Source organism: Engraulis encrasicolus, chromosome 18 (genome assembly GCF_034702125.1).
Source record: "Engraulis encrasicolus isolate BLACKSEA-1 chromosome 18, IST_EnEncr_1.0, whole genome shotgun sequence".
Taxonomy (NCBI): domain Eukaryota; kingdom Metazoa; phylum Chordata; class Actinopteri; order Clupeiformes; family Engraulidae; genus Engraulis; species Engraulis encrasicolus.
Genome location: NC_085874.1, coordinates 3,971,248 through 3,993,849, shown reverse-complemented (window position 1 = coordinate 3,993,849; position 22,602 = coordinate 3,971,248). Strand labels below are relative to the sequence as shown.

The 22,602-nt window shown below is 41.8% G+C and overlaps 1 protein-coding gene across 1 annotated transcript; it reads left to right on the top strand.

Moving 5' to 3' along the window:
- Positions 1–12,282: 12,282 nt before the first annotated feature.
- On the top strand, positions 12,283–22,119 carry nt5c1bb (5'-nucleotidase, cytosolic IB b). Its single transcript, XM_063222835.1, has 7 exons — positions 12,283–12,514; positions 12,658–12,825; positions 13,378–13,507; positions 15,124–15,246; positions 17,261–17,445; positions 18,280–18,453; positions 19,361–22,119. Exons 1-7 carry the CDS (start codon positions 12,395–12,397, stop codon positions 19,553–19,555), a joined length of 1,095 nt encoding a protein of 364 aa, XP_063078905.1. The 5' UTR covers positions 12,283–12,394; the 3' UTR covers positions 19,556–22,119.
- The last annotated feature ends 483 nt before the right edge of the window (positions 22,120–22,602 follow it).

Genomic DNA, 22,602 nt, shown 5'->3' with positions numbered 1-22,602 from the left:
GCTTCCACCTCCATTCACAAGACACTGAAATGAAATAAAAGTCAATTTAGGCTACATTGTTACATAATTCCTCCTTATTGTTAATGAGCATAAATTCAAGCACAAACTGTATATAATTCTAGTGTTTGCAAACGACACACCAATGCAAGATGCTTAATTATTGATACTCTTAATTCTTGACTTCCTACTCAAGTCATGTAAGTTGCCAAGTGCGTATTGCCATGTATTTACCTTTGAGATCCTTCCTGTACTCATCAAAGCAGGAGAATTCGTTGGTGTTCTCCACGGAGAGCTTGTTACTGAGGTAGAGGAAAAAAAAAGCAATCACCGCCATGAAGACAGCTATGGAGGACAGGATGCCTAGCAACTCAGGAGACACTGAGGAGGTAAAGAGAGACAAAGGAGAGAAGAGGCAGATGGAGAGAGATGTGTGAGAATCAAGAAGAAGAAGAGGACACTGGGAAGCCACACAACACAAAACACAGACACGGCTACATAATACTATAGATAGTTCCTAGAGGTATCTCGAACATTCCAGAGATATCCCAGAGAGTCTCACATAGTATTGGCATAGACAATGGCATCTTCTTCCGTGGTTCAATTGAGTTGAGGATAAAATGATGTTAATACTTTATCTTAAAGCAAATGTTTGAGACAAAACTGACTTTAAATATACCCACCTCTTCTTTATAACCTTTTCGACTACTTCCACACGGACTTCCGCAAAGACAATATCCAGACAAACTCATTAAGAACGATACCATGCTCAGTCTCATCAAACAAAAACAACATGCCGCTCAGATTCCCTTCTCCCCTTGAAAATGTCAGCCTTGTTAAGATATGCCGTTTGACCTGCTAAAACGCAGCAGCACGTGCTGTGACGTCTATACTCGTGCTACTCCTCTCTTTCACAGAATTCCCCTTCCACTGTCTTGTTCTTCAACCCGCTCCAGAACCCCTTGACATTCTATATGGCTGCCTGTCACACGACTAGTCAAAGACTTGGCTAAATAATTCACAACGCAGGAGGAAACATGACGCCAGCGTACATCCCACGAAGAGCACAGGAGTGGCCTTTAACCAGTGAGCGTGTCGCCAAAAGCTACTGTCCACACGCCCACCTGACGACAGGCCCAAAGCCGAGGAAAAGGGTTACTGTGGTTTTGTTTGTCCCGCTAGTTGACAAGTGAACAGCTGCTAAAGTGCACGGTGATGGTGACGGTGACGGTGCCACAGAAAGGGGAAGTAGTGGACACACAGAAAGTATTACTGCTAGTTATTGGGGGATCACATTTTATTTGAACAAACAGTAGCCATACAGATGGGGATTTTTTCTTTCATTTAATTAACTGTTGGCTGAAACACTGTATAGCCTCTTAATGTTAAGTGCTGTGGAACACCATAATTTATTATGACAGACATAACAACTTGATCATTAACATCTTGACCACTCATAACAATTTCATAATAATATGCCCCATGTTTTAAGGTGCTTCAACGGCAATACATGGATAAATTAAGGATGAGATGTCTGCTTAAGCTAAGGATGTGTAACAAATTAGAAAGGCCAAGAAAGTAAAATTTCAAACAAAAAAAACCTTCAGTTTATTTCTGGGCATACTGTTCGAGCCATGTGTTGCTGTTATCATTACCAAGTAATGAATCTCGTCAGGACTTTCCCTGGTGCACATATGCCAGCTCGGTGCTCGTGTAACAAATTGCTGCATCATGGCCAGCCTCATGAGGTGTCACTTTGTCCACAAATATGACACCCTTAATTAAAAAGCCATTAATTGGTTTGTTTGCGCTCTCCCTGGTTACACAAGGCAACTACTGTACCACCAAGGACAAGGGATGCGAGATGTGAGAATGGCTTGGGCGATATGGGGATCCCTTGATTGATTGGGGTGACCTTGAGTGTTCATGGTCCAGTCCTTCAGAGATGTGAGCCTCAATCAGGATAATTAAATTATCAATGCAACACACCCGGCAACATATTTCTCTCTCTCTCTCTCTCTCTCTCTCTCTCTCTCTCTCTCTCTCTCTCTCTCTCTCTCTCTCTCTCTCTCTCTCCTCACCAGTGGCATATTCTCTCTGCCTGCCCGAAGCCATTTTACTAACACACTGCCACTACTGATTAATCTCTTACACACACACTCTGAACCGGACACAATTACTGGCTTGTTCTGCTTGCTGCTTGCAGTTCATGATCACATTCAAAGGGGGAAAATCAATTTGAAAACAAAGAAATATTTCAAGTGCTATTGAAATTGTTGCATGTAAGCCATACATCTAAATCAGCTGGAGAGCAATGAATAATTTTTCAAGTGTTTTTGACTATATAAATGACTATATATGGTGTAACCTACATGCTGGTATATCTGTATCCCAGGTGTGCTAAGGTACCACTGCACTGGAGAGTCGAGCAGAGTAAGCTGTTTTCAAGCGCCTACAAAAGACGCTAGCCAAAACTCACAATTGCCTTCTACAACAGTGTTATTATACTGTATGCTTCTGGAGACTTCCTGTTCTTATATCACTTTTTCGTTTTGGAGTGCAGGGTTGTTTAATTTACAATTGTGCATCAATGTTTCTCCCAATCCCATTAGTTTTAGACGCTTTTGCGGTTTTCATTCTTACATGTGGCACCAATAACAATGTGCCTTCATAATGCACACGATCCACCATTGGAACGTCGCAGCAGTCATTGAAAAGGCTTTACTACCAAAGTATCACACTATGTCATTACCCAGACTCTTTAGTAATAGCCACATTATGGCTTAGTCCATGCAACATTACATTTATAGCAGCGGCCATGGCTTTACAGAATAAGAGCCCCGCTTTACTGTAACAGCATAACAGCCCTGAGGTCATTTAACCCGCACACCCCTTCAAGGTCATGTGACTAATAACAATGTAGACAACATAAGAGTCCTTGACCTGTAACCCTAAAGGGCAGCACTTTGGCATTAAGGGCACAAGAGACGCACACTGTGAACCACAGCAAAGACCTGGAATACTCACAGTAGACCTCTTGGATTGCACACTCCATTCAAAATGGCCACATGTCTAAAAACTGACTTGTTCAGAGAACAAACTATGCAAGTGATGTCTTAACTGTCGTCATCAAAATCCTCCCTTGGTTTTTTTGTTTTTGTTTTTAAGCAAAAGTCCTACAGAATAGGCCCAATATACCTACCTCTTCTTTTTATTTTTGTCTAGCACTTGGGTTGATTTGATCTTTGAATGTGTACAGTACACATCCTTCCTTTGCTTTGCCATGCCTGGCTTGGCTTGGCTGGCCCCCACCTGTTCAGCGCTTTGTCTTTGGGCCTTATCTCCAAGTTGACTAGACAGGCAGGCATTTTGCACTCCACAGGCTACCCACTGGCCTGCCTGGCCCTGTTACCTAACCAGAGATGTATCAGTGGAGACAGATAGCTAGTGATGGAGAAAAGGGGCAACTGTTCTTTTTTTACACACACACAAACACAGACACACATGTGCATGAGTGCAATACACACACCAACACAAACAAACACAAACACACACATACACACAGACACACACACATACACATGACAAACACTTTCTCTCTGTCTGGCTAGCTCTCTCACACACACACACACACACATTACGCACAGATACACACACACACACACACACACACACACACACACACACACACACAAGCACATGCACGCGCACACACACACACACACACACACACACACACACACACACACACACACACACACACACATAGACACACACACACACACACACACACACACACACACACACACACACACACACACACACACACACACACACACACACACACACACACACACTGTTCTGAGTGCTCTGTCCATGTGCAAGGGTGCCTCCAGGCAGCTGAGCCGAGCTGTCGGAGTTGTTTGTGTCCCAGAAGGAAACCGGGATGCAGAATGCAGAATGCTGGATGCAGCAGCAGCAGTAGCAGTAGCAGCAGCAACTGGAGCAACTGGAGGACCGGGGCTGCTTATGTAACTACAAGCTGCCTAGCTCTACCTTACATCCTTCTCTCTCTCCATCTCTCCCTTTCTCTCCCTTTCTCTCTCTCTCTCTCTCTCTCTCTCTCTCTCTCTCTCTCTCTCTCTCTCTCTCTCTCCCTCTCTCTCTCACACACACACATGCATGCACACACGACACACACAAACGCACACGCATGCACGAGCGCACGCACACCAAGGGATGCGTGTGCTGCATGCCACCCATGGAGCTATGTGCTGTTACGTCTTGTTATACTACATGCTGTTGCCTTTCAGGGCTACGCAAGGATGCACATCCAGTTATTTATGTCAGCAAGTTCATGGTGTAAACAAATTGGGGAAAATTGAGATAAATGACGTGGCAGGAACTCGTGCCTGCACATGTGAGTGTGTGTTATCACACAGTGTTTCACATAGCCTACATACATATTTATGTCTCACAGTGTGTGCCTTTGTCTAGGTAAGATCAGCCGCTTGTTCCTCGTTCACTGTAGGCCGCCTATGACAATGTTTTAAGATGAGAAAAACTGTACAAACTCCTACACACGTTCCCACATATTTCTTTATTTATTTTCAGTCTTTACTTTTAATCAGATAAAAGTAATCAGAGATTGTAACTCTGATAAATGTGTAAGACCGAAACATTGTAAAAAAAAATTGTCAGCAGTTAAATGGCCAGTGTGCTGGAGTTTTTACAGTTCTGTCTGATCAGCGACTAAGACCACTGGGTCATCTCCAAGTTGGAGCCCTCAAAACTGACAGGTGAGGTGAGCCGTGTGAAAAACTCACACGTTTTACTTAGTGTTCTGAGATCAGAAAGTATTGGAGTATTGGAATAACCATAAACAATACAGTAGCGAGCACTCTTAAGTGTTTTCTTCAGGTAGAACGTGTACGTCCTTCCTGTCATTCCTTTTAAGGCTTCATAGAATGATTGATTGAATCCAAAACACTCGACTCTGAGTCAAGTTAGTTAGAGGCATTTTAAAAACCCTTTACCCTACATGGGGGTAGACATAAAAATGCTGGCCGGTTTCAATGTAATGTAAAATTGGAGGAAGATCCCACTGATGGATCGAAACATTGCCGTTTGTAAAATGAAATAAAGTTTATATACTCAGTGTGCAGACCACTTTGTCACGCAAAATGGGTTTATTAGACAAAAAACCTACATGTGCTAATCAGATTTATCATTAACTGATTGTTGCAATAACAGACTATGAATTGAATTTACTTAAGGACTTAAATAAAGCGATTACTCCAAAAACACCATCATAAACTGTTTATTGATACACATGTAAACACCGTAACGTCGCAATTAAGGGGAGTCTCTGGGCCGCTAGAAATCCAGGCCATGTTTACTTAAGCTACATGGTTAACCTGCTGCTGTTTTAACACTACTTTCTGTCGCACACATGGAAACAGAGCCACATTGCTACTAAATTAAACATGACAGCGGGTCCAAAAAAAACCTGATAGGCCATCTATAATTCACACCAGAGGGGGGATCGAGAAACCGGTTTATGGACCCAGGCCCATAGTTGTTCCCCCTAATTTAGCCTGACTAGCGATGGCCATGCAGCCATGTAGTGTAGTAGGAGGAGGGAGTAGTGGTATTTTATTGATCACAAAGGACATTCACTTCACTGTCAAGAGTAGGCTAAATAAATAATAACTCCATGGTAATATGGTGCAGTGCTGAACTTCAAGTACAAGTGTGCTGTATACTGTACGTTTGTACAAACAGAAATGATATATTTGATATTTCTTTCATATTACTCCCCAATCATCACCAAAGCATTATGAAACATTATGATTTACAGTATGTAGTGAGTATGTAAGTATGTGTGTACAAAGTAGTCCTATGTTTATGAAAACCATGTGGATGTGTGTTGCATATGTGAATACATTTACTCAAGTTACACAAATATATTAGTAATTGATAACAAATGACTTGCTAGATATTGTTCAACCCTGACCTGCTTCTGTTTCTAACATTGTATCTCAGCCTCATGGAGAAAGAGATAAATGAGATGGCTCAATGCAAATTCCAAGAGTAAAATAAAGATTTGAATTGAAACACAAGCTTCACGTCTTCCACCACACAAACTCTGACGTTAGATTCTTTTGATACTACTAACCAATCATCACCGAAGCTCCATAAAACATGTTTGACACAGATGGTTGAACACGTTGCACCACACGAACAATGGTCTCACCCATAAAAGCTCTATAAAACACTTTGACACCTAAATTGCAGAACAGTTGCTGAAACACACAACCAGGCAATAAATACAGGAGAACATGAATGACAGTGAATGAGCTTAGACAGCAGAGAGATAATGCATGGATAGAATGAACGGAGTGTGTGTATGTGTGTGTGTGTGTGTGTGTGTGTGTGTGTGTGTGTGTGTGTGTGTGTGTGTGTGTGTGTGTGTGTGTGTGTGTGTGTGTGTGTGTGTGTGTGTGTCAGGGTGCGCTCACCTCTTCTGGCACAAATGAGTTCATGGGCACCACAGCTCCGGCCCCCACCTGTGAGGAGATAATTTGTGGTTCAGGTCTAGTAACGTTAGACATTATTTTATAGGAAGTAATTAGGGATGCACCGATACCACTTTTTAGAAAACCGATACAAGTACGAGTACATTAATGTGTGTACTTGCCAATACAGAGTACCGATACCGATACCTTTTTCCACCAAAATACAATGAAAATAAATGCATGGCCTTGTTTTTTTCCACCTGTGATATTTGTATTGTTCATTTCCATGTAGATTTAAATGTTATTAATTGTATGAGGTGGCAATTTTTTCCCATGCTACTGTCAAGTCCACAGAACGTGACAAGATTTTGCATTGTTTTGTGTAATAGCAGTATCGTTCCTGGTATCGGCAAGTGCTTGACGAGTACGAGTCCGAGTACAATGAGCAGTATCGGCAGCCGATACCGATACCAGTATCGGTATCGGTGCATCCCTAGAAGTAATATTGTTGTATTAAAAATACTCTCGTTTTTTGGGAGAGTAAGAGCCTCCGCACATCGGCTCCGACAAAGTACGGAGCACTACTCTGCCAAAGTTCGATTCCATTGTTGTCAATACAACCGATGTCCGCGGACATTGGTGGATGTCGGAAAGCAATTAGAGTCAAATGTGGAGGCCCTAAGTCACACTTTGTCCATGGTATGGCTGATCTAACAACATACATTCAGGTCTCAGTTGCCACTTCTTATTTGTTAAAATGCATATCATTTCACATTGGTTATTTTTAAACTGTTGCGAGAGGGAACTTAAAGCTTTTCTGCCAGTATCTGCACACACGGTATCTTGAAAAAACGAAATTAAAAACAGCTTAATTTTCCTCTGCTTTTGGTCAAAGTTGCATACCTAGCTATCTACTCTCTATAATACCTCCTATACTTAATACGTCCTCCAATATTTTTCTTCTCTCTTCTCTTTCTTTCCTCTCAAGCATTGAATGACAGTTAGCCTATGTATGTGTCATAGCAACTCAAATTGCTATTGCTTTCATTAGAGTGTTTCAAAGCACAATCAAGGTGAACAAGTTAAGAAATGGGTGCTTGAACATTGTCCGGCATCCAGTGTGACTTCAGGGGGTTTTTTTTCTTCTTTTTTGGCTGGTGTGACTTATTCCCAGGTGCGGCCTATAGTCAGAAAAATATGGTAAGTAATAATATAATAATATAATATAATATAATAATATAATATAGGCCTCATATAATATAATATAATATAATATAATATAATATAATATAATATAATATAAAAACTTCATAATGCCTTGCCATGCTTACCACATATCATAAAGACCAACTTGCGCAGTGCTATGCTTTACCATATGGGAACGGCTTATTCATCAGTTAAGTTAGGGCTACAGTATGAGAAACCAGGTTTGCCTATGGGAATTGGGTCTTGTGATAGAATAACTCCTTGGGGCTCTGCTTTACCCTGCAAAGTGTGCTTATTCATCAATTAAGTTGCAGCCATAAGGAAAGTAATTTAGCAATAACTGCAGTATGCCTTTCTTTTCTGTGTCTTTAAGGATGCTGGGTCTATACAGCTTATTCACCAACTAATTGAATCAGGCGTGTGACCTTTAGTCTGTGCATCAATCAGCAGAAATTGTCAGAAAAAAACTTCCCTTTGCACTTTTCCTATTTTCCTGAATTTGCACAGGTGTATCTATCTCTCTCTCTCTCTCTCTCTCTCTCTCTCTCTCTCTCTCTCTCTCTCTCTCTCTCTCTCTCTCTCTCTCTCTCTCTCTCTCTCTCTCTCTCTATGTTTAAGGTATGGAGTGCCCACATGAAAAAACCCTTTGTCAGCTGTAATGGAATTTTACATTGCCTGCATAGCATTCTATTTAGGGCAAGGCCTCAAGGTGTAGTGCTGACACTTGAGAACTTGGGAGTACTATTAATGCAACTTGGGCTGTGACAATATGGGATATACATATTGTTCCTCTCAGGGGTAATACACCTACACTGCAATACCTCATCATTACAATCCATTGCTTTATAACCTCAAAAATGTTATTAGTTGCGCACACTACTCTATTGTACAATGTGTCGACTGTTCATTACCAAACACCCAGGAAGAACAAACACTTTCCAAGAGCAGGCTATCAAACACTTTCCCATGCTCCTTACTTACCACTTTCCCAGCACTAACAAGCACTTCCGGGGCTAACAAATCCTCAGTGTTAAAACTTCCCCATGCCACTACTTTCCTGGGTTATCCAAGGCTTCCAAACACTTTCAATGCTTACCGCACATTCCTATAGCTACCAAATATGTGTCCATTCATGTGTTAACACTGACTTATATGGGGTACAGGAGCACAAGAGTAGGCTTTATTGGTTTATGAAACATTCATGGGGCACTGAACACTTCTCATAGATATTGAATGTCAGCTGGTGAGATGTTCCACACTTATAACAGCATTATGTAGGACTGGAACCGGGTTTGTTGTCAAGCTTCTAGGATATTATGATTGCATGATTTCTTATTCACTAAAGTGTATTTGTTGAAACATTCACTTTTTCGATTTGAAAAACAGTTTTACTCACTCATCTGGTAGGCCTACATCATATACTATTTTGCTTGAATTGCATTTCCAACACATGAATAAAACTTATTTCTTATTTCTTATTTACTTATTTCAGTTGGTACCGTATGTCCATATCTTTGTACATAGGCTATATCACCTCATCCACCTAAATCCACTCAATAGCCTCTGAACTAAAAGTGCACACAGCCTACAGGCCCGGGTGTATAATGAAGGTCTCCCATCACATGCTCTCACGTGGGATCAGTTATAAAATAAGGCTATCGTCAACCAGAATGACATAGGGCTATTTAAATGGAGTTCTCGTCGAGGTCTTAGCTCTAGAGATGGAGATAAATCTCTCAGTGCCTGCTCAGAGCATGCCATAAATTCCCAATTGGGAGCTTAAGGGTTAAACACCTGAAAGTCAGTGCTCTACTGCACAGACTGTAGCCTACAGTATTTTAAAAATTCAGATAGGCTAGGGAAAACTCTTGCAGGCATGTTGTTACCATGCGGGCAACCTAGGCTACTCACTGAGTCCAAACACAACTTACTGTCTCTCTGCGATGCAGTGCAGTCATGTCGAACATAAAACGTTTTATGTGTGCCACTACAAATAAATATTCCGTTACAATTATGTATGTGTGGTTGAAGTAAAACAATACACACTGTGTGCTATTATCTGATATTTCTGATTTCCGGACGCCAGGGCATAGCCTGTATCCCTCGCCGTTACGCTGCACCCAACTTCTGTGTTTAGCAGCACCTACGGTTGCTGTTCATTCAGGACCACTCGCGGCAGGGCTTTGTAGGCTACCGTCACAGGACAAGGTCTGCATCAATGCAGTTGCAGCACCTTACCTACCTCCTCGTTTCGCAGCAACAGGGACAGATCGATTCCCAGGCTAAGGTAAACTTCACGCAATTCAGTTTTAATCTGCAGATAGCCAGGTTGGTGCAAGTCCTCAAACAACCCTCGTCGTCAACACAGCTCTGTCCCAAATGGGGAACGCTAATAATGGACTATATAACTTTGCCACTCACCCTCAATCGCCATTGTGTGCCGTTGTCGATAAAATCAACGCGGGGTGTGAGCTGAGTAGTAAGTGTATTTCCATGTTTGAGGAAAACGGCAGTCTTGTCCGAACACAGGATGAGGTAGCTTACAACAGGATGATGCTAGGACGGGTACGCAGGCGCTGGCGCGCGCGCAAGCCCACACTTTCTCTCGCTTCCTCCCTCCCTCCCTCCCCAACCCCTGCCTGTGCATCCCTGTTATGTAATTTCACTGCCCTCCTGTAAGACATCCTGCTCACTGCCATATTTTTGAGAAGGATATGCAAATAGCACATCATGCTCTGATAAGAATACCAGAAGGATTAAATATAGAAGGACCATGCGTGCAGCAATGGATGAGTCCACATTCTGTTCTATCCTTCCTTTGCAAGCCCTTTGGCTTTGTCGTTATTTTTTCTGCTATTCTCTCTCTCTCTCTCTCTCTCTCTCTCTCTCTCTCTCTCTCTCTCTCTCTCTCTCTCTCTCTCTCTCTCTCTCTCTCTCTCTCTCTCTCACACACACACACACACACACACACACACACACACACACACACACACAGAGAGAGAGAGAGAGTGTGTGTGTGTGTGTGTGTGTGTGTGTGTCCAGGAGTGGCGTGGAGAGGGTGTAGACCTACCTTACAGGAATCTGTTAAAGCATCAACGGAAGCGCCCCGTTCCATTAAGTTATTGAAGTGTGCACGCCATGAAACTACTAATAGGATAGCTGTGGCCATCTAAAGGTCTGACACTCCTGCACACTTTTAAATCGACAGCCTTCCCGGAATATCTTGTATAATAAGCTAGAAAGCAAGAGGGTGCAATGACTCACCTTACCTGACAAATGAAAAATCAATATTGAGTTTGTTTTGTGGGCATTTTTGTTTTTAGATGGGATCTTTAAAGGTGCACTGTGTAATATTTAGCCGTTTATTTCCAGAATTCAAGTATTCATTATGACTGGGAACATTGTAGTTTTCATATAAGAAAAGTGGGATATTCTCCATGTCTGCCACTTTGAATTTCCAGAAAGACATTTTTAGCTGCAGAACGTAGACAAGGCCTACTGTACTTTGGTCATACTACTAAATATTAGTTCATTACTTTGTAAATATTTATGAAAAGATCAAATTGGCAATAGGTAGCACAGTTTTTAAGAACAGCATAGTTGCAATACCTACTGTGACCACCACACAGTGCATCTTTAAAAAAACAGCTAAAGGTAAAGCTGCTTTGGGACCAGGTATCATATTTAGCACCATTATGGCTTATTATAAATAGGATATTCCAGGGTGTCTATTGGGCTGTCAAATCACTAACCATTTAATATGACCCAGATAGCCTAGTGGTTTTCAAAGTGGGGCCGGAGACTCCTGTGGGGCTGTGAGGAGGTGCTAGGGAGGCTGGAAAAGTATAAAAAGACAAAAATAATACTAATTGCAAAAAAAAATAACTCAAGTAAAACAAAATAAAATAAAAATCTAAGCAATATTGCTATTAGAAAGAACAGCATTATAATAATCTATTGCATCTCTAAACATTAGTAGGCTACTAGTATTATTGTTATTATTTTATATAAATTGGGTCACTGCCTCACAGGCTTAGACTATGGTTCTGAAATTGGACCAAAAAAAAATGTTGTGGCACGTGTCCCATGTCAGAGGGGCCTTGGCTGGAATCTACTGGTATGTGTGGGGCCTTGTTGGGAACTCCTGATAGACATTTCAGTCAACCATGTTGAATGCATCAAACAGGCTGTCTGAATACAGTAAGTACTAGGTTAGGCTGACAGGAGAATTATGAGGTGATGGGTTGAGCATAAAGGCAAGAGTAGGCAGGCAGTAGGCTACAGTGGTAGCGTTCTCGATCTCAATATGGAAATTATCATATCATTATGGAGACAGGCAGAGATTGGTAATGGTAGGCCTGTATTTGTATTACTTACACAGGGGCCTATGCCCGTTCTGTAGGTCAAACACGCCAGCCGAGGTCATGGTGTACCCAGAGCTGAAGTGAAGTGTGGGAGGAGGCTTGCTGTCTTGGCAGAGGGATGGGACTTGTACCATAACAGGGAAGTGAGCGTCAGAATGTCACGCCCCCTTTTTTCTACCATCCCTTTCCATTTCCGCGATTGTAAAAGTTATTCGCCAACAAAAGCCCGGCGGACTGTGTTTTGGACCATTGATTGACTAGAGGCCTGCACTTTGAGATATTACACATCTTGGATCGGGGTAATACAACATGAGTGAAATAAAACCCAGCGACGTGGTGGCTGACGCAGCACAGGATGCTGGAGAAGAGAAAGACTGGGCAGCTGCAAAAGCCTTTTTCGACAGCTTGAAAACGAAAAAACCCAGACCTGTAAGTAGGCTATGTGGTTATCTAAATCGCGACGATGCGCTTGGCGTTATTATGTTGTTATTATTAGCGGTATTATTAGTGTATTACAACTGCGCAAAAGTTACCATTTCTAATCCAGTGGTTTTGTTGTTGCCACTTGTCAGCCAAAACCGAGGTATGCGGTGACTATCGCAGTGTCGTCGCGGACTTTATTCAACTTGACTGAGGAAAGGAAGCTCTACGAAGAGGAAGGCCTTGAGAAGTACGTTGCCTATCAGGTAGAGCACGAAAATGAACCTCTGAAACCAGGAGCGGCCTTCCCCTTTGTAAAGGTGAGTCCATCTTGATGACTTCTTCTGAAAGTCTGTTGATGATTGTAGCCCTGACTCAACGTCTGTCATGCTCCCTTCAGATTTATGACCACTGGCTACAAACTAACCCAAAGTCTGGTTCCAGTTTAACAAAGTATACCTATCCAAATAGTGTCTTTTTTCTTCTTGCATAAAAATGTAGTGTGAAATCAGGAGGCTTGATATGCAATAACAAAGGGTTTACTGCAGCAACTAAGCAAGGCTTTCACATGGTGTGTGTAGTGGGTTAAAAAGTAAAAGTGTGAAGCAATTAAAAGCAAAATATCTTTGCTTTGTGTGTGTGTGTGTGTGTGTGTGTGTGTGTGTGTGTGTGTGTGTGTGTGTGTGTGTGTGTGTGTGTGTGTGTGTGTGTGTGTGTGTGTGTGTGTGTGTGTGTGTTTTGCACTGGTTAACTCATACTATGTAGGCCTACTGTGGGCATTATAAATGCACCCACCTAACATTACAGTATTTCATGTGGACATGTGTGGCTTTCAGTGCCCTAATCCTTGTCTAAACACTGATTATCCACAGGCTCTAATGACGGTCAACAGCAGACTGAGAGAGCTGTACCCCGATAGCGAGGAGCTGTTTGACATCGTGCTGATGACCAACAACCACGCCCAGGTCGGGGTACGGCTGATCAACAGCATCAATCACTACGGTGGGTGGTGTGGTGTGGACATACATAGGCATGTAGTTTATAGATGGGTGTGTCAGGACTTACCCTTAGCTCAGTTAGGAACACAAACCAAGCCGTGTGTGTGTGTGTGTGTGTGTGTGTGTGTGTGTGTGTGTGTGTGTGTGTGTGTGTGTGTGTGTGTGTGTGTGTGTGTGTCCTCAGTTGCTGCTATGAATGTGACTAATATTGGTCATCTACAAGTAAAACCAAAGTAGCTCTATGAAGTTTTTTCACTCCCATGTTTAAATCATTTCATGGAGTTGTAACAGTGTGAAAGGCATGCCTGGATTTGTTTTGGCATGGGCGACGTCCACACAGAGTTTGGAGGAGGGGAGTGGCTCTCTGCAGGTCTCTGTAGGAAGAACCAATTTCACTTTCAGTATTCAGTCTTAAAAAGTCTAAATCAAGGGTGTCAAACACAAGGCCCTAGACACGGAGAGAGAAAAAAAGGAAGCAAAATAAAGTACATTTCTAGTCCATTACAAAGTTACTGCAGGTGTCTGAGATGTCAGGTTTTCAGTAATGTCAGTACTCATGATATACCCACTGTCATCCACCTTGAGATGATTTACAAGCAATGCAACTCCAATATGAAGCACACATTTGGGATATCAAATGCGTGTGTGTGGCTCTGAACCGAAATGAGTTTGACACACCTTGTCTAAACTCATGTGGAAAGTAATGTAATGCCTTAAAGGTCTCTTTGTGATGCAATTTACTGATATAAATCATTGAAGTGACATTGAAAGCTCTATAGTCAGTATGTCCCAAGTCTCAACTCACCATTCCCATTATTTGACATAGTGTGTCAGGAGATGGTTAGGCCATGCTGTTATGGGTGTACTTTGGACCAGAATTGGGCGCTACACCTTTAAGACAGAGTCTCTCAGTGATTGTATTGCAAACTATATGCAGTGGATGGAACGAAAATGTCTCTTTTTCATTATGCTGTCTGCCTTCAATTATGTGGTCAAGCGAATTGCTATTTGTGCAGCCCTGCTGCCATTTGCTGACTATGTATTGTGTTATAGAAGTGCAGTACTACTTTAGTTGTTCACTTTTCAATGACTATTACAATGTTCCACTGGTGGAGCGGAGTGTATTATGGGGCTACAATTACTGAGGCAAAATGTTGGACTTTGATGAGGTGGCAAACCAGTAGACTGCTGTGTGTGTGTGTGTGTGTGTGTGTGTGTGTGCGTGCGTGTGTGTGTGTGTGTGTGTGTGTGTGTGTGTGTGTGTGTGTGTGTGTGTGTGTGTGTGTGTGTGTGTGTGTGTGTGTGTGTGTGTGTCAGGTGAAATAAAGTAGATGCAGGATTTGTGTATATGTGTGATCAGCAATTAATTGTCTTTACGTACTTGCAGTATTTAAGTACTTAAGTACTTACTCTGTAAGTAAAATGTTATTACAACACACAACAGACACTTCCAACATGAAGAGGTCCAAGTCCATCGAACAATGTGCTGCTGTACATACATACTATAACTCAATACAGTAGATCAGTTTTGTATTGATGTGTAATTTTGTGATTTATTATCTGTATAAACGTGTGAATGAATATGAATGAGTGATTGTGACTCCTATGGTGTGTACGTAGATCTGACCATTGAGAGGTTCTGCATGACGGGAGGCGAGAGCCCCATTGGCTACCTGAAGGCCTACATGACCAACCTCTACCTCTCCAAGGACTCCGAGAAGGTGCAGGAGGCCATAGAAGAAGGTGAGGTTCAGATTGTGTGTGTCTGTGTGTGCGTGTGTAGGTGTGTGTGTGTGTGTGTGTGTGTGTGTGTGTGTGTGTGTGTGTGTGTGTGTGTGTGTGTTGTAGAGTATCATTTACAGTGATGGGGAAGTTACTTTTTCGAAGTAGTGTGTGCTCGTTACTCATTACCTACTCAAAAAAGTAGTGCCTTACTTTACTTTGTTCCCCCGGGTGGAAAGTAACTTTTTGCATTAGTCGTTACTTTTGCGTTATATTTGGATGGATCTCCAGGATATAAAAAAAATCTGGAGACACTCTGCGCTAACTGACATTGCGAGGATTCTGATCGACACGTCCTCGAAACGGTGAGAGGGCACTCTTTCTAAGCTTGTTGGTTGGCATAATTGCAAAAAAAGTCTGCATTGTACCTAAGACGGGGAAATGAGCAATGAGCAGCTATCTTGTGGCGAAATACAACAGGCATGCAGCCCACCCTTTACAATTGGGTGACTTTATGTATGCAAGCTCCACAATAGTGCGAGCTCCGAAAATGTTTCAAACCACACTTGTCTTGAAATAGGAGCCCTTGGATATTTGTATTAATAAATGCACACATGGTTCATCAGTGCTCCTCGTCTTCAAAACCAGTGAAAGCGTAAGAAGGAGAATTGTCACCTTTCTCTTCCTCCAAATAGATCACCCTATGCGACTATGCGTCCGAGAGAGAGAAGGTCAGTTATCTGTCCGTTCGCAAAAGTAACGACCCTCCAAATTTTAAAAAGAACAGCGATTCGTTACCAAATTTTCAGTAGTAACGCATTACACTACTTTTATCCGAAAAAAGTAGTTACACTACTGTAACTTTGTTATTTGTAACGAATTACACCCAACACTGATCATTTATTAATCTCAAGGGGAAATTAAGTAAGGTGTATGTGTGTGTGGGTGTGGATGTGGGTGTGTTTGTTTGTCCACACGTGGCTCCATGCATTCCTTTATCTGTCAGGTGTGGTTTGTAGTATGTGGGAAGGTGCGATGGGGTGTGTATGGTATGTGCATGCATGTCTATGAATGCACCAAGATGTATGCATTTGTGGCCATTTTGTGACAATTAAGGTTTTAATCACAAAATGATATAAGTTTAAACCACACAATACACTATATATATGTAATATACAGTAGCAGTACATAGTTTTTATGTTGCTACAATTGCTCCTATGTCTATTAAAATGATCCTGTCGATAGCATTTCCTGAACTACAGTTGAATTTTATTGTAAGCTTGGGCAGCATGACTCGTATAGTGAGATTACTCAATACAGTATAGTGCAATACAGACCAAGGAGTGGTGTTCAAGTGATGGCAGACATTTTGATTCAACAACCATGCAAGACAGGTCACGTCTGTCAACATACCTATGAACTCAACCGAAACACTTTCAGCTATTTCATTTCATTGCAATAATATAATCATAGTATTTACAGCAATATTTTTGGTTAGATTTAGATAGATTTAAATTATCATTATTATCAAAAATGTCCAATGTAAACCTTTTGGATTTCTTTTTAAATCCATGGCACCAGAGAACCAGATCTTGTCACCCAACTTGCACTGCTGGCTAAATGCCAAGTCTGTTCTGTTTGTGATGCATTGCTGAAAGTGCCGTGTTCAGTTCTGATGTGGAAAACCAGTTTGACCACTATCAGATATGAGTTATGCTGTATTATGTACTTGTTTATGTAAATTAAAATCCTTATGATACACACAATTCTTTTGAAAGCAGTAGACACAGTTTACCTCTTTGAAAGCAAGGCTAGCCACTAGTGGCAGCATAATAGGAGAGGGTCTATTGGAGCGGGTTGTATATAGGGCCCAGAATGTGCTGCTACGCACCGATTACTACAGGACAGTAGCTTGTAGCCATAGTTCTTGTCACCCTTTTATTTCTTTCATTTATCAGTTTTGGATCAGAAAATTACGGCAGTTACCTATTCAAAAAAACAACAATCTCCCTGTTTCCGTGTGTTTTTGATGTAGGCATTGCTGCAGCCACCATGTTCAGCTCTGATGTGGAGAACCAGTTGAGTGACACACAGCTGAGGGTAGCGTTTGATGGAGACGCTGTGATCTTCTCCGATGAGTCTGAGATCATTGTGAAGAAGCACGGCCTGGACACCTTCTTTGAGCATGAAAAGGAGTTTGAGAACAAACCTCTTGCACAGGTACTGCATTTTATTTTGCTATTAAAACATGGATTTAGTAGGTGTTAATAGATTACAAATGTTTTAAATAATGTTACCAAGCTATTGCTGTAACATAATAATGTGAACATGAAGGTAACTGTGCACTGAAATGAACAATTTGTCCTCTACTCAAAGTCTCCTGAAGCATGTCGTGCTTAGTATTGCTCTAAAGCCCTTTTGCACTCTGTAAGTGTAACTTTTTTAGTTAATTAATCCCCTTACAAATGCTGGCGTCCCACCCCAGTCTCATAAAGTCTTGAGCCAGACTATATCATCATACATACCATGTACCACGTACCATGTACTGTAGTATCTACACTGTAGATTTCCAGGTAGACACACGCGAGAGTCTCTGAGAGCCAGATGGACTTCGTGTTGCTTTGAAGTGACTGAAAGAGGTCCTCATGTCCGGCACTTACGTATCTGTCTAAAACTTTGAGCAAAATGTGATTATGATTCTACTCTACATATGACTAAAACTGGTCATCGGTGACCCCGTTTACATTACCACAATAATCGGGTTATTGGAGTAAACTGTTTATTGTTGTTTTCATGCAGTCTGTTGGTTGCATGTGTTCCACTCAAGTGTGTGAAAAGAAACTGGAATTCAAGGCTTGTGATTGGCTATTTATCATTCTAGAATGTCAATAACCCGATAATAATCTGTTTAAGGTATATACATGTCTTGAGAAATCAGTTTATTAGCCAAAAACCTCCTGTGCGAATCGGATTTCTCTTAAACCGATAGCTGCAATAAACCGATTATTATTAGTTTATTGATGTGCATATAAACGGGCTCCTTGTCCCTATCAGGGTCCGCTGAAGTGCTTCCTGGAGGCGTTGGGCAAGCTCCAGAGGAAGTTCTTCGCCAAGAACGAGCGCATGCACTGCCCCATCCGCATCTTCCTGGTCACCGCCCGCAGCGCCGCCAGCTCAGGGGCACGTGTGCTCAAGACACTCCGCAGCTGGGGCCTGGAGGTCGATGAGGTAGGTGCACTGCGCGCTCGCGCGTGTGCATGTGCGTGTATGTGTTTTTGTTAAAGGGGTATGCCACTATTTTGGGGCTTAATACAGCTAAAATCGGTGGCTGGGGTGTATAAAGGTGGTAAAGTGTCTTATTTTTCATGTTAAGCGTTGTCTTGCTGTAAGACAAGTTAAAAGAGGGAATATGTCGCTAAGCTAGTGAAAGTCAATGGATCCGTGTAGCATTGTAGCATGCTACACGGATCCATTGACTTTCACTAGCTTAGCGACATGCTCCCTCTTTTAACTTGTCTTAAAGCAAGACAATGGCTTACATGAAAAATAAGACACTTTACCACCTTTATAAACCCTGGCCAACGATTTTAACTGTATTAAGCCCCAAAATAGTGGCATACCCCTTTAAGGGAGCAATTAGGTTGTGTGCGTGTGTGTGGCAGGAGGCAGGTCATCTATCTCCTTCTGTGGGTCATCTTCCCTTGTTGTTTCCCTCTTACTCTGTGGCCTCACTTTATAATATAAGTTATAATGCACTGTCAATTAATGTGTGCACATACTGCACTTGAATATGATATCTGAATATGATTTATGCTGCTGAACACCTTACCTTTGTTTGGGATTAATAAAGTGTCTCTTCTCCACCCTTCTCTAATCCACTGCACTCAACTCTACTCCACTCTATTCCACCCCACTGTACTCTACACTTCTCTACCCTACTCGCCTTTACTCTACTGCACTTTACTCAATTCGATTCTACTCCACTTCATACACCCTGCTCTTCTCTACTCTACTGCACTTTACTCTACTCTACTCTACTCCCCTCCTACTCTACTCTACTCCGCTCCTACTCTCCTCTACTGCACTTCACTCTTCTCCTCTCCACTCTACTCCCCTCCTACTCTCCCCTCACCAGGCCCTCTTCCTGGCTGGAGCCCCCAAGGGGCCCCTGCTGCAGAAGATCCGGCCGCACATCTTCTTCGATGACCAGATGTTCCACATCGAGGGCGCCAAGGAGCTGGGCACCATCGCGGCACACGTGCCCTACGGCATCGGGCAGAAGTACCACAAGGGCAAGCTGATCGAGCAGCCCGCTGGCAGTAAGAAGTGAATATCAGGCTCAGGGAGAGGAGGATGGCGCTGAGGAAAGCGAGGGTAGTAGTGGCAGTATCAGTTGTGTCGTGTGTGTGTGTGTGTGTGTGTGTGTGTGTGTGTGTGTGTGTGTGTGTGTGTGTGTGTGCGTGTGTGCGCGTGTCTGTGTATGTGTGTGTGTGTGTGTGTGTGAGTGTTAACCAGAGAGCAAGGGAGTCATAAGGGCTGGATATTCCGATCAGAGGATAGCACTGAGGAAAGATATGTACAGTACACGTGGGGTAGATATGCAGAGAGGTCCAGCCTGTGTTGAGAAAGTAAATATTCTGCTGCCGATGGCCTTCTGCTTTCTCAAAGTGGTTAGTGTACCTCTAGCAGTAGGGTAGGTGATGCGTACATTCAAAAGATGCAGCTTTTGTCACTGTGTGTAGGCATTCATATTATTTACTTTTTCTTTTGTCAAGTCACCTAATTCTACAACTCAAGTGTCCTCTACCTACCATAGGAGTACAGTGATATGCATCCAACGCATGTTTTACATTTTTTATATAGGCTTCTTGCGCACAAACTGTTTTGTATTGAGAAAGCACTTACAAGTGGTAATATCCACTAATAATGTCACTGAAAACAATATGTTTCATCATTGTGTTATTGTTTTGTCAATTAACCGCCAATTTATATTTGTGTTGGTAACTTTGTATTTTTTAATAAGTTCTTTTAATAGTTATGAGTGAATATTTGGATCTCATCGATACTTTCAGTGAAAGACTCACAAAATTAATTTCTTTGACAGCAATATCACGCAAGGGTTGGAACACATATGTACCCTAATTAGCCACACTATGCAACATCTTCAAAGTTACATTATTTTACATTACACTACACTTGGCTGATACTTTTATCCAAAGTGATAAACAGTTTTCACAGGGAGTTGGTTACAGATCCTGGTGCAATGTGGGGTTAGGTGCCTTGCTCAAGGTCACCTCAGCCATGGATGGCATAGGATTAGAATCTGCAACCTTCTGATTCCAGAACCCTGACCAGTAGGCCAGGGATGCCAGACTCAAGCATCAGGGATGTCAAACACAAGGGATGTTGCCTCTGGGGCCAAATTAGGCCTGCAGCGTCCTTTTATTTGGCCTGTATTAATACATCTGGCACACTCATATACAATACAATGTGTGCAGGCACATTTAAACTACCATATACTATATGATGGGAATGAGTGCTTGTGAAATTTGCCTTTACGTGTGCGTGGCGTGCACAAACAAACTTTTTTGGTCCATAATTGAAATAAATGTTGATTTTGCCCCACAAACTCATTCTAGATTTTGATGTTGGCCCAATGTACATTTGAGTTTGACAGCCCTGCATTAGGTTATCATCCTCTTCGTGGTACAGTAGATGGTTAAATGAATCAGCACTAGGGGAATAAGAAATTCTTCCCGCTGGTCAGTTGGAATTGCACCCAGCTCAGTTAGCTACTTTGCAATGTAGAATATTTAATCCCATTCCATGGGGGGGGGGTTAACCAGAAGTTGCATGGTGTTGCTTGAAATTATATGAGCTGAGACCCCGTTTTGTGTGACTAAAAGGGATTTGACTTCATCACACACTGCTCTCTGACACCGTTTCACAATCAGGGCTGTCATTAAATGACGGCCAGGACCCCGACACTTATCACCGTGGGCCTCCCATATCAGCCTCGCTCCAGTGCTCAAATGAAGTGTGAAATAGCTCATTTCGTTTTTAGTCCAGATTTTAAGACGTTTATGTAAGTGACCAGTAATACTGTAGTGGCTGACATATGTAATAATTCTCAATGAGTTTGTTGAGTGGAGGGAAATATGTGCTGTATGTAGTAGGCTATGTGCTTTTTTAGGGTAGGATAGCGATACATTTTTATATGTCTCTAACTCTAAAAAGGCATTTGGTAATAGAGCAAAACAGTATATTTATGCTTTTTTGTATCTGGCTTATTGCGTTCATGTTGGGTAATTTCTGAACGCATGAAAGGCTTTTGTCTAAATCTGTAGAGGATTTTTTTTGGCAGAATGTTTTTGTATGACACAATTTAGATTATCTGTGTTTTTATATTATGGTTGTATTGAGGTTTCATATAGGTTCTCTATTTTATTTCATTTACATTACTCTGCTAAGGTCTTGTAGTTGAGCAGTTTTTTTACTCTTTAGATTCTAGCTGTACATGTCTAACTGTGTAATGTTATTGGATTTCTTTTCATCAGCCATGCAGAACAGAAACCACACTTAAAGCAACATTGTGCTCATTTGCAAAACCGCCCATTGTAGGTTTTGAAAAGGGTTTTTAACTGTTTAAAAAATGCATTCAAATCACCCTAAATGGGCCATCACCAAGTAACAGGCTTTTTGGCTGTTGTGTACTATAGGCCCTATCTATGTTTATGCACCAAACTGAATCTGTGTCCTTGACCATTTGAGCAGGGTTTGTATACATTACATATCTTTGTTTTTATTTGGTTTTATTTGGTTTTCTTTCAACTAAACGGTATTGTGGTTCATTCTGCCTTTCATTAAACCAATGCCCAGATTGTGGTACAATTATGCACAGTAGGAAGTAGCTGCCTTTTCTGCCTCTGAACATTCATTTTATGATACCGCTCAACTTCTGCCTACATACACTGTGTTTTTTTATCTGAAATCACAGGACATGTGCCTGTACCTGTGCTTGTGTATTTGTCATGCAACATTCACTGTGTTACAGGTTTATGCATTAGCTTTAGATTTCCAAAGGTCATCAGATGTATAGATACCGTGCTGCACACCAGTTTGGTTTTGTTGTTTTATTATTGTGACCTCTGATTGATGGAAAGGATTTTACTCTGGCACTTTTAACTTCAGTACCTTCAAAAATGAGTTTACACATGTCACTCCAGTAATGTTACAGCAGGGTAGTAGAAGGCAGAATGTTATGATGCTACAAATAAATTATGAGGTTAACAGAATGCCACCTTGAAATTTGTCAGAATAATGATTATTTGATTTGTTTGTTTGTAGGAAGTGTTAAGGGAACTGTGCCCTCCACTG

Coding starts and splice junctions, on each gene's coding strand:
- nt5c1bb (XM_063222835.1), top strand. CDS start 12,395: ATGAGTGAAATAAAACCCAGCGACGTGGTGGCTGACGCAGCACAGGAT. Junction 13,508..15,123: donor CAACAGCATCAATCACTACG/GTGGGTGGTGTG, acceptor GTGTGTACGTAG/ATCTGACCATTGAGAGGTTC. Junction 18,454..19,360: donor GGGGCCTGGAGGTCGATGAG/GTAGGTGCACTG, acceptor TCCCCTCACCAG/GCCCTCTTCCTGGCTGGAGC.